Source organism: Panthera uncia, assembly GCF_023721935.1.
Source record: "Panthera uncia isolate 11264 chromosome C1 unlocalized genomic scaffold, Puncia_PCG_1.0 HiC_scaffold_4, whole genome shotgun sequence".
Classification (NCBI taxonomy): Eukaryota; Metazoa; Chordata; class Mammalia; order Carnivora; family Felidae; genus Panthera; species Panthera uncia.
Genome location: NW_026057585.1, coordinates 96,131,978 through 96,144,102, shown reverse-complemented (window position 1 = coordinate 96,144,102; position 12,125 = coordinate 96,131,978). Strand labels below are relative to the sequence as shown.

At 43.8% G+C, this 12,125-nt stretch overlaps 1 protein-coding gene across 2 annotated transcripts in view; it reads left to right on the top strand.

Annotated features, from left to right (window-relative positions):
• The first annotated feature begins 58 nt into the window (after positions 1–58).
• Positions 59–12,125, top strand: part of CLCN6 (chloride voltage-gated channel 6) — a 33,189-nt gene continuing 21,122 nt past the window's right edge. For both annotated transcript variants that reach the window (XM_049618082.1, XM_049618083.1), the window contains exons 1-5: positions 59–376; positions 1,170–1,229; positions 7,235–7,300; positions 7,659–7,724; positions 9,936–10,002. In XM_049618082.1, coding sequence (XP_049474039.1) covers positions 290–376; positions 1,170–1,229; positions 7,235–7,300; positions 7,659–7,724; positions 9,936–10,002 — 346 coding nt within the window. In that variant the 5' untranslated portion in view covers positions 59–289. The remainder of the gene's footprint in view (positions 377–1,169; positions 1,230–7,234; positions 7,301–7,658; positions 7,725–9,935; positions 10,003–12,125) is intronic.

Sequence of the window (12,125 nt, the reverse complement as noted above, 5' to 3'; positions counted from 1 at the left end):
CAGGTGTCAGGTTGCAGTGCAGACGGAGGCGGGACGAGAGGGCGGAAAACATCCGTGCGGGAGACCGGAAGCTCCATCCCCAATATGGCCGCGCCCAGAGGTCTCTTTGGAAGTGGTCCCTCCACCGTCATGTGACGCGGGCCCTCGCCCCACCCGTCTGCAGCCACTCCCTGTCTCGGTCCCAAGCTCGAGAGGGCCACGTGACACTGTCGGGGCCAGTCACGTGAGGCGCGGATTCTGGGTGGGAGGGGGTCGGTGGAGGGTTCCGGAGTGGCAGTGAAGGAGGGAGATGGCGGGGTGCAGGGGGTCCCTGTGCTGCTGCTGCAGGTGGTGCTGCTGCTGCGGTGAGCGTGAGACCCGCACCCCCGAGGAGCTGGTAAGGAGCGGGCGGAGCCCGCCTGGGGAGGGGGCGGTTGCCAAGGGATGGCGAGAGGCGTTGCCGGGGGGTGGGGCCGAGCCGCGCTGGGGCCTCAGGTGGCAGCGGGTGGGGTCTGGGGACTGCATCCTAAGCTCTCGAAGCATCTGCCGGGCTTCACGTGCCCAAGTCTGGGGTCTTTTCTCATAACCCCTCCCTGGAATCTGAGGGAATATCCAGGCCCGCTCCAGTTAATCCCCTCCGTGTTTTCTTTTATTTCCATGTGAAAAGAGTTTTGAATGAAACCAGCGTTTTCAGAATGAGCCCCTTCACTGGACTTTGTGCTTATCATGCAGCTGGCTTAGTTTCCCCAGCCCTTTCTCACCGTATCCCTCACCTTTTCTGGGTCATTGATAATCCAGCTTCCCTCTGCAAAGCACCCTGGGAAGACTTGAGTTGCTGTGTCCCAGAGTTGACAGGTCCCTTCTGTTTTCAGATTCGCCACATTGTCAGATGGAACCTGATTTTTTTCCCCCTTTAGCTGGCAAGGGACATCTTTGAGGTGTCCTGAAATCGTTATTTGAAGAACACATCAATAGAAACAAAGAGCTCAGCTGGATGACCGTAGATTGCCACCCACAACACCCCCTATCCCAAAAGTGGTTTTGTTTTTTTTTTTTTTTTGAGGTCTTGTTCCCATTTGATAATAGTTCGAGACGATTTGGAAATTAGCAACAAATTTCCGTAAATACTTCTGTCTCTTTTTACTTTTAACCGTTAAAAGAGTCTTGCTTTTGTGGATCTGTTTTTCTAGACCATCCTTGGAGAAACACAGGAGGAGGAGGATGAGATCCTTCCAAGGAAAGACTATGAGGTGAGATTGTTAGATGCTGTTTTGGGTAACAAAAGCAGTGAGTGACCTGGTCACTTCCGACGGAAACATTAGGATTTCAGTGAGAATGCTCTTTGTCTCTCCCAGGGAGTGAATGGGTAAGAAGAGGTCATGTGTCTCTCTCTCTCGAGAAACGAGCTGTTTAACAAGCCCTTTTCTCACCATGACCCCAAAACAGGGTCTGGGTATGTCTCCATGCATTCACGGGTCTATGGTACCTTAACCTGGATAGAATATGTTTGCTGTTAAACTATTTGCTCTTACAGCTAGAGACCCAGAGTCAAAGCCACTGATAGTGTGTGTTCATAACAGGTGTGGGACAGGAGTGTGTGCTTCTCTTCTGAGAGAACTTCGTTTTCAGATAGATGATTGTTTCCTGCCCAAGGAACTTTTTTCTGAAGTGCTGTTAATTATAGTCCTTGTTTCAAGTATGGGATTTTTAGTGTGTGTGTGTGTGTGTGTGTGTGTGTGTGTGTGTTTAGTAAGGCCAGTGCTGCTGGAGTAAAACCAAACAAATACACCTCTTTATCATTTAATCCGTTTACGATAATGTGTCTGTGATTTTTGAAATAACAAAAACAAGCCTTGGTTGTGATGGAGAATTCTTAAACTGTTTACAAAAAGAAGCTAGAGAAAAACCCATAACCCTGTTCATTAAAAGATGACCATTAACCTGACTGAATGTCCTTTTCCATGTTCCCATTCCTGCTTTTTTTAAGTAACAAGTGTGATTTTTACTACATGTACTATTTTAACATGTTTTCCCCCAACTTGAAAACAACTTTCGTATTGCTAAGTACTTTCCTACAGTATCTTTTTAAATAGACAAATATTTTTTATTAAGCCACAATTTATTTAATTTGATTTTTTTATAGGATGAACTGTATAGTCTTGACTATCCTTTCTTGTTCATTTTTAATCGCTTCCTTAAGCAGTTCTAAGAAGTGTAATTAATCATGCATGTATAACGCTTTTTTAAAAATGTCACATAGGGGCGCCTGGGTGGCTCAGTCGGTTAAGTGTCCGACTTCGGCTCAGGTCATGATCTCATGATTTGTGAGTTCGAGCCCTGAGTCGGGCTCTGTGCTGACAGCTCAGAGCCTGGAGTGTGCTTCAGATTCTGTGTCTCCCTTGCTCTCTGCCCCTCCCCCACTCATGCTCTGTCTCTCTCTCAAAAATAAATAAACATTAAAAAAAATTTTTTTTAATGTCACATAGACTAAAAGTTCAATATTTTAGGGCACTAACAGACTAGTTTTCTTTTTAACATTTTATCTTTTGCTGTAGAATTTAGTACAGCTAATAGGATTTATTAGTATAACATGGAATTTCAAAAAAACCTTTCATTATAGAGAATTTCAAACATAGAGAAAAATGGACAGGATAGTATATTGAAATCCCTTGTACTCATCATACAGTTTCAGCATTCAACTCCTGCCCAACCTTGTTTCATCTGGCTCCCATCCTCTTCCCCTTCCCTTATTATTTTAATAGGAGAAAATTCTACCCATCACATAATTTCACCCATAAATAATTCAACATGCATCTGTAGAGGATAAGGTTTTTGTTTTTTTTTTAATGTTTATTTATTTTTGAGAGAGAGGGAGAGAGGTGCAGAGTATGAGCGGGGAGGAGCAGAGAGAAAGGGAGACACAGAACCTGAAGCAGGCTCCAGGCTCCAAGCTGTCAGCACAGAGCCCAACACGGGGTTCAAACTAACAAACTGTGAGAACATGACCTGAGCCAAAGTAGGACATTTAACCTACTGAGCCACTCAGGCGCCCCAGTGATTTTTTTTTAGCAAAACAGGATACCATGTTCATACCTAAGAATTTAACAATAATGCCTTGATATTAAATGTCCAGTGTTCAAATTTGTCAGTTGTCTGATAAATGTCATATAATTTTTTTAACAGTTTGTTTGAACCCAGTTCCAAATAAGGTCCTCACATTGCATTTGTTTGATTATCTTTTAAGGTATTTTTAAACTTTTTTTTTTTTTTTTAAGTAATCTCTACTCCCAGTGTGGGGCTCAAACTTGCAACCCAAGGTCAAGAGTCACAAGCCCACCAGGTGCCCTCCTTCTAAATTTTTTTTAATCTGTAGGTCTCTCCTTCATCTTTTTCTTCCCTTGCAGTTGACAGAATAATCTGGCATTTGCCAGTTGCACCACCGTGGTATATGCTACACTGACGGGAATGCTTTTCATGAATCAAAATAAAAAAGCACAGCATCTACTGTGCACACATCTACTGATGTGTTTTCCCATATTTCTAAAATATTTGTGTCCGTGCACACTGTTGAGAGGTTTGCAACAATTAGTATAAGAAGCCCCATATTGCGCTGTCACCTCACATTCCCTCACTGAGCCCAGTGATGTCACCCTGAATGTGTGACCATGACTGGAACTTTCTGGCAGCCTTCATCTACCCCCTGGAACTCACCATGGTTTCTCTGCTCCATTGATCCTGCTATTCCCAAGCCTCCTTCTCTCCTTTTACTAAATTGCACTTACGTTTGTAATGCGTTTACTTTCACCTGATATGCATATTTATGTAAATGTTATGGGTTAATGTTCTTTCATGTGAGTCATTAATATTTCTCAATTAACTATCTTCAAGGATGAGCTTCTTGAGAACATTTGCCTTGCATAAGAGCAAATTTAGCTGGACGCTTAATCAGAAAAGTCTGCTCAGATTTTATTAGGGATCAACCAGAAAACCCTTCTTTTGAAAATCTTTCTAAAATGTGCTCCTTCTCATTCCTGAACTCACTAAGAGTTCATTACACCTACTTGACTAATTTCTTTGATAAGTTGGGGGTCTTACAAGATGTTAGGATTGCTGTTTTGACATCCTGTCTCGTTCTGGATGGTTCATCTGTGGGATGAGTCTGTTAACAGACAGTGATGTTTCATGCTGGTCACAGACCCTCTATTGCTGTTTTGAATTAGGGAAAGGCACCCCTCAGAGCAGAGGATTTAGAATAAAAGGCCTCTCCCTCTGGGCCACAGCAGCTCCTGTAGCTCAAGACCCATTGAAAGTGCTTCTTGTTGGTGGAACATGGGCTGCCTTTCAGCCCCACTTGCCCTCTTCCCCCGCTCCCCCCACCGTGGCTGTATACCATTTTGCTCATAACCTTGGGCAGCAGGACACCTATACACATTTTATTAAAAAAAAAAAAAAGTTGAGGCGCCTGGGTGGCTTAGTCAGTTAAGCATCCGACTTCAGCTCAGGCCATGATCTCATGGTTCGTGAGTTCGAGCCCCACATCGGGCTCTCTGCTGTCAGCACAGAGCCCACTTCAGATCCTCTGTCCCCCTCTCTCTATGCCCTCCCCTGTTCACGTGCACACGTGTACTATCTCTCTCTCTCTCTCTCAAAAATGTAAACATTAAAATTTATTTTAAGTTGTTAGCCCCCCACCCCCGACCCAAGAGCAGAATACAGCAGAAATAAAAGGAAGTTCGTTGTCACAAAAGAGAAGTAAACGATATCTCGTTTTAATGAATAAATTATCTAGTCCATTGGTACGTACTTAACAAAGTGTCAAACTCAATTTTAAAAAAAGAAAAGATCGATGTCCTGGTGTTAGAATTGTTTTCAAAATGTGCCTTTTAACAGTTTTATTGAACTTATAACTCATAGTCTATACAGTTTATCCATCTGAAGTATATGATGGAGTGGTTTTTGTAGTATATTCACCGAATTGTGCCACCATCCCCAGATCACTTTTAGAACATTTTCATCACCCCAACAGGGAACCCTGTACCCATTATTGGTCACTGCTCACTCCCCTTGACCTTGACCCTCACCCTAAAGAACCACTAGTCTACTTTCTGTCTCTAGAGATTTACCTGTTCTGGACATCTGAAAAACCTCTTAAATGTTTATGAAGCCGTAGCATTATTAAACAAACCATGAAGCACATAATTGGCTGGCAATTTCTCTATATGTTTGGTATGAAGGACATTCGTATTTTTCAGCATTTTTTCCCTGTTTGTTCCTGGAATGTGATATAACCTTAACGTGTTTTTTTTTTTAATGTACATATATATTTATATGCATGTATATAAAACACATATAAATATGTATGTATTACGCGCACATACTCTATATCCCACCCGTTGCACAGTAAAAAAATCTACATATAACTTTTTGACTCTCCAAAACTTTCTACTAATAGCCTACTGTTGGCCTTACTGATAACATAAAGTCAGTTAACCCATAATTTGTATGTAACGTGTATCATATGCTGTATTCTTACAATAGAGTAAGTTAGAGGAAAGAAAACGTTAAGAAAAAAGAGAAAATACGTTTACAGTACTGTACTGTATTTTTTGAAAAAAATCCGTGTACAAGTGTATTTGCTCAGTGCAAATCAGTGTTACAGGGTCAACTGTATTACACGTATAGTATGTTATGTATATGTAATCACTAAATACATACACATCCTCATCATTCACAGATGAGTCCGTTTCCTGGCAGAAGTATTTTTTACCTACTGCGGTATTTTGTTTCGTAATCAGAAAAAAAAACGTCTTTTTTAAATATAAAAAGTACATGTGAGAATTTCAAACAACACCCAGATGTGAACAGCCACCTCAGAGATATGCATTGTTAACAGTTTTCCCAGGGGTGCTTGGGTGGCTCAGTCGGTTAAGCAGCCAGCTTGATTTCAGCTTAGGTCATGATCTCACAGTTCATGCGTTCAAGCCCCACATCAGGCTCTGTGCTGACAGTGTGGAGTTTGCTTGGGAGTCTGTCTCTCTCCCTCTCTCTCTACCCCTTTCTGCGCCCCCTTCTCTCTCTCTCTCTCTCTCTCTCTCTCTCTCTCTCTCAAAAAATAAATAAGCTTAAAAAAAAATTTTTTTAAAGTTTTCCCAGATGTCTGGCATTATCTGCTGACATTCAAATAATCTTAATTTTGTGTCATCAAAACAGGATCATATTATATATTTCATTCTGCATCTGGCTCTGTTTGTGTACTTTGCATTTTCTTTTACTTAATAACTTCTATACATTTTCCACATCCGTCTGTGGAGACCTATCATAATTATGGTTATGTAGTCTTCCGTACTTGGATGTTGGATCATCGATTTACTACGTTGCCTGTCGATGCCCCAGGACCCTTTTAAAAAAGGGATTTGGACTTTGGGGATACGTATGGATGGAATAAATTGTCACATGTCACACCTGTGTTTGGCTGACTGCTGACTCTTGTCGTGGGAGTGTGGCTACCGGGCCAGCGTCCAGCTTGTTCACCAGCCTATGCGTAGGTAGCAACAGGTTTAGGAAGGAGAGAACACACAACACATCATTTCCTTTGTTGCCAGACTGCTGCTTCTCTTACAAAACATAGAAGAAATAAAATTAGTTCCTTTGAGTTGTTTCTCAAGATGCCTCTGGCACACACACAGATTTGTTGCAGAATAGCCGTGTTGCAGAATAGCTCAGTTTAAGGAACACTGCTGTCGATGCAGTTTTAGGAGCTGTGCTGAATCTGTGCCTCTTCCCAACATTAGCTGAAAGTTGCTTTTTAAAATACCTTGCACGTTGGTTCGTCTCGTGACTAACCTCTCTCTCATGGAAGCTGACTACTGAAGAGACTTGTAATTAACTGATTCTCTAAATGAATTTGGTTCTGGTTAGTTGATGTAGTGGGATAAGTTGGGTAACACTGATAGCCAGAGGTCTCTTCATGTTTCGCAGAAGCAGGATGTTTAAAGGTAGGTAATCGAACGCTTTTCCCACAGCGGGAGTCTGTAGCCGTGCTGCTGGAACGTTCGTGCACGTCCAGCACCAATTTTGATGTGACAGATCAAAGGTCTGAGATGCTGCACTTCTAACCAGCTCGCCCCGCCCCGGTGCTACAGGCCCACTGCCCTACCCGTCCACACTTGGAGTGGCAGGAACCTAGAGCTTTATTTTCCAGGTTTCGGTAATTGTTCCTGTCTTGTGACTTTTCTTACTCCCGTTTGTCTTTCAGAGTTTGGATTATGATCGCTGTATCAATGACCCTTACCTGGAAGTTTTGGAGACCATGGACAATAAGGTGAATCCCTTATTGATTTCTTGGGACTGGAGAGATCTCACAGTAGCTTCTTTTTCCCAATCTAAATGCCCCTGTGAATAGCCTTACTCCCGTGGCTTTTAGCCCCTTTCGTGAGATATCTGCATTTACTCCTGAAACCTTCACCCTGTCAACCACAGTACCCACAGCCAGTGTACCTGGCCCAGCCTCTTACAGTATATCCTTCTGGCCTTGTAAAGCACCTGCTATAGCAGACGCCATTACCGTGCTTGCTGTCCCTGTGGAATCTAGCCTGACCCTGATTGGCCAAGATGTGTTCCTTCCTTGCTGCCAACAAAACCGTATAATGAACTGAGCTTGTCTTTCTCTGTGTGAACAGAAAGGTCGCAGGTATGAGGCGGTGAAGTGGATGATGGTGTTTGCCATTGGAGTCTGCACTGGGCTGGTGAGCAGGCGGGGGCGTGGGGATGTGGCGGGCCAGAGGGGTGGCAGAGGTCAGAGGGCAAGTCATTTGTCATGATAACAGAGACCACCTTTTCTGGTTTTCTCCCCCGCCCCCAAATAATAATCCTGACACCGTTTTCATGTCTTGTTTTTCTCTTTATGAAAGTGAACCAGACATCACTGGTACTCTTTAAAGCACTCAAAGGCTTGGTTAGGACCAAGCTGTCGTAACATGGCATTGTCCCGTCAGGCAGACATAGTGGGGAGAGTACTGAGTGGAATTTGAGGTCACTCTGTAGGGAAAAAGCAAAGTAGTGAAACAAAACCGACCGTCGTACCCTTTCCTTTAGTATGGCGTGCCCATAAGCAGGACACCGTAGACCTCAGTGAATTTATTGTCCTGGGCTGCTTCCCTGCACGTGGCTTGTTTTATCTAGAAGGTAGAGCTGGTGGCTGTGGGTGGAGGAACATGCCTGAATGCATGTTCAGCCGGCTGGGGTCGGCTTGCTCGTACGTGAATCACAGACCAGAAAAGATTATGAAACACTGCCAAACTTGAGTAGTAGCACAAGGCCTGGAATCCCAACTGCTGACCTAATCACACTTAAAGCTGGGGAAGAGAAACTGGAAAAGTCAGCAGACAGTCAAAATGAGATGTCAGATATGATTTGCCATCAGTACAGTGTTAGAATAGGCAGTCTTCCTCCATCAGGGCTGCCTTTTATCCTATAATAAAAACACCGACTTGCAGGGATTTAAACGACAGGTGTTTATATCTCACGGTCCTGGAAGCCAGGAAGTTCAAGATCAATGGTACCAACAGATTCTGTGTCCTGGGCTTCCTGGCTCCTGGCTGTGTCCTCACAGGGCAGAAGGGGGCAAGAGCTCTGTGGGGTCTTTTATAAGACTACTAACCTTATTCACGAGGGCTCCATGCTAAGGACTTACTTAAACCACCCAAAAGGCCCCATCTCCTAAGGTCGTCACAATGGGGGTTAGAATTTCACCAGATGAATTGGCGGGGGGGGGGGGCATGCAAACGTTCAGTCCAGGACTGGGGTTATAAGTATTCCTAAGCAGCAGCCTGTTTATCTCTCTGGAATGACTACAAGTCTCACCTTGACTCTGTATGATATACCCATAAAATGCAAACATGTGTTTAATGTAACGTACCCACAAAGGCTATGACCAATTTTTATTTTTCTGGCTCTTGTCAAATTTTTACTGTAGTAGATTCAGAGGCCAAGGACCATCTTACTAGTTAAGACAGACGGCACTCAGAAGGCCTCTTTAGTGACATTCTGATGGATGCCGATGTGGGGGGAACTTGGGTTGACCAGATTGTTTTACTGAAATTTTAGAGTGTCTACTTTGTTGTGTATGTTTCTGGTTGCAAATTTCCCGGCAGTAAGCATCTACATGTTTAGTCTTTCTGCTACTTTCATATCAAACTCCTTTGAGCTGCCATTTACCGGTACCAGCAACTATACCACGTACCTTCGTGTTATTGGAAGGCAGACTTGCCTTTATAGCCTAGCAACCAGCCCTTGTTACTGCTTGGCTCTCTTATCCTTAGATCTGTCACGGTATCTGCTGCAGTACTTGAAAGCCTCCAGGCGTTGGCTTGAGGGAAGGCCAGAGTCAAAGGCATGAAGCCTTTGATCCTGAATCCACCGAATCATAAACCTTTCCTGAAGTTCTCCTTTAAGCCCCGAGCCAAGACTTGGGGCTTAACATGGACTGGTTGGTGGAGCTTTTCCATACACACCTGAGTAAATGTTGTTTTTCAAAGTTACATCCTAAGCTATATACTTAGCTAAGCATCACTGAAGATATGACTGGAATTCTTCATCTGAAACTGCCTTTGGAACATGCTGAGCAGTCCACGATTCTGGATATTACTGTAGTCACAGGATGGCCTTCCTCGGTTTCACGTCTTTTCCGGCATCCTTTTCCCTCTTTGTCTTACTCTCCTTCTCTCGGCAGAGCTATGCCCCCGTCCTTTGTTCTTTGGAGAGGCGGTGGGGCCAGGCTGGCAGGGAATCTCCTGGAGAGTCAGAGTCCCTAACAGGAAACCTGTTTCCGCATTGCCTGTTGGTAACACGGGTGCAAGTGCCAGCCAGGAAAGGCCAGGGGGTCATCCCAGCATCTGAGCAAAGTACCTGCGCCCCGGTGGGGAAAAGCTGTGTGACGGTTTGCTTGCTCTTCACAGGTGGGTCTCTTTGTGGACTTTTTCGTGCGCCTCTTCAGCCAGCTCAAGTTTGGAGTGGTTCAGACCTGTATCCTTTTCCCGGTTCTTGGCATTCCCAGATGTCAGCAGTCTCTGACTTTGCTCTCTTACCTAAGAACAGTAGACAGGGCCTGTTGAAGAGTTTTTATTAGCCATTCAGCTTAAGTTTTTTATTTTATTTTTTTTTTAATTTTTTTTTTCAATGTTTTTTATTTATTTTTGGGACAGAGAGAGACAGAGCATGAACGGGGGAGGGTCAGAGAGAGAGGGAGACACAGAATCGGAAACAGGCTCCAGGCTCCGAGCCATCAGCCCAGAGCCTGACGCGGGGCTCGAACTCACGGACCGCGAGATCGTCGCGGGGCTCGAACTCACGGACCGCGAGATCGTGACCTGGCTGAAGTCGGACGCTTAACCGACTGCGCCACCCAGGCGCCCCTTAAGTTTTTTAATGATCATTGAAGGACACAGGAGGAAGAATTTGATAGAGACTCGTGTTCAGGTTGGTAAGACACAGATCCCACAAAGATGCCTGCTCTTCCCAATCATCTGTAAATTCAGTGTGTTCCAGTCACAATTCCAATAGAGTTTTCGAGGAACTGGAAAATTCTCTTCCTAAATTTGTTGGAAAGAGTAAAGGGCCAAAGGTGGTCGAGACAGTTTTGAACAAGCAGGGGGAACTTGTCCTACTCAACGTGAAGGCTTGCATAATTTAAGATATAGTAACTGAAACCATGTCATATTGGTGCAGGAATTCCCAGTTAGGCCAACAGAAGGTAACAGAAGCAGAAATTATCTTGCACATGTAGAGAAGTATGGTGAATGACAGAGTTAATGTTGTAAGTCTGTGAGGAAGAGATAGATAATTTAACAAAAGATGCTGGGACACTGGTTATCCATCTGGAAAAATATAGATTCCTACTTTGCACTGTACATTAATTCCAGAGGGATTGAAGATGTAAATAAGCAAAACAAAACTTGAAGAGACCACGTGATGTCAAGAGTAGGGAATAATTTCTTAAAACTCCAGGAGGCGCAGAGTGAAAGGGAAAAAGGTCAATAAACTTGACCACAGCAAAGTAAGTTTGTTTTTCGTTCTTTTTTTAAAAAAAAAATTTAACGTTTATTTAGTTTGGAGAGACAGAGTGCAAGCAGGGGAGGGGCAGAGGGAGAGGGAGACACAGAATCAGAAGCAGGCTCCAGGCTCTGAGCTGTCAGCACAGAGCCCGCCACGGGGCTCAAACTCACAAACCGTGAGATCATGACCTGAGCCGAAGTCAGATGCTTAACCGACTGAGCCACCCAAGCACCCGAGTTTGTTTTTCATGCAAACAAAAAACCTCAAACCACAACAATAAAACACCATAAACAAAATGGAAAACGAGTCCACAGCCTAGGAGAGGTGGTTCACCATACATTTAAGAGGCAAGCAATTCGTATCTGGAACACAGGAAGAGGTGCAACTCGGTAAGGAAAAAGCCTAGTAGAAAAATGAGCAAAGGAGCAAACAGGCAATTCTCAGAAAAGGAAAATTGAATGGTCAGTAAATAAACCTGGGGAAAGGGTTCCCCTCACCACTAACCAGGGAAATGCCAACCAAATAGACAGCAACTCCTGAATCCCTCTTTTTCCTGCGGACCTTGGACCTGGGACATGTACGTACCGTTCATTACAGCTTTGTGATTGCAGAAAGGTGAAACCACACCAGGTGGAAGAATGGAAACATTGTACCACTACAATGGTACCATGGTACAATGGTTCGTTTGGTGTGATTTTACGCAGAATTTACAATGAATGGACCAGCGCCGTATATATCAACATGACTAATTCTCAAAAACTTGATGTTGAAGAAGAGAAAAGAGGAAATTGTAGAATGTGTATGAAGTGCAATCCCATTATTTTAGTTTCAGAAACATATACTACGATACGGCTACGTATAAAAACACAGAAAGACACACAATAATTTCAGGTTAGTGGTTTCTCTGAGGGGAGAGAGGGAGGGAAACACAGGATTTTTTTTTTTAATGGTATCTAATATTTTAATTAAAAAAATAACCTGGAGCAAATTCAGGATTTGTTAAAGTAAGGATGGAGGCGGGGGGGGGGGGGGGGGGTTAAAAAATTTTTTTCTGTGTTTCCGTCCCTCTCACCCCTTGGAGAAACCACTAACCT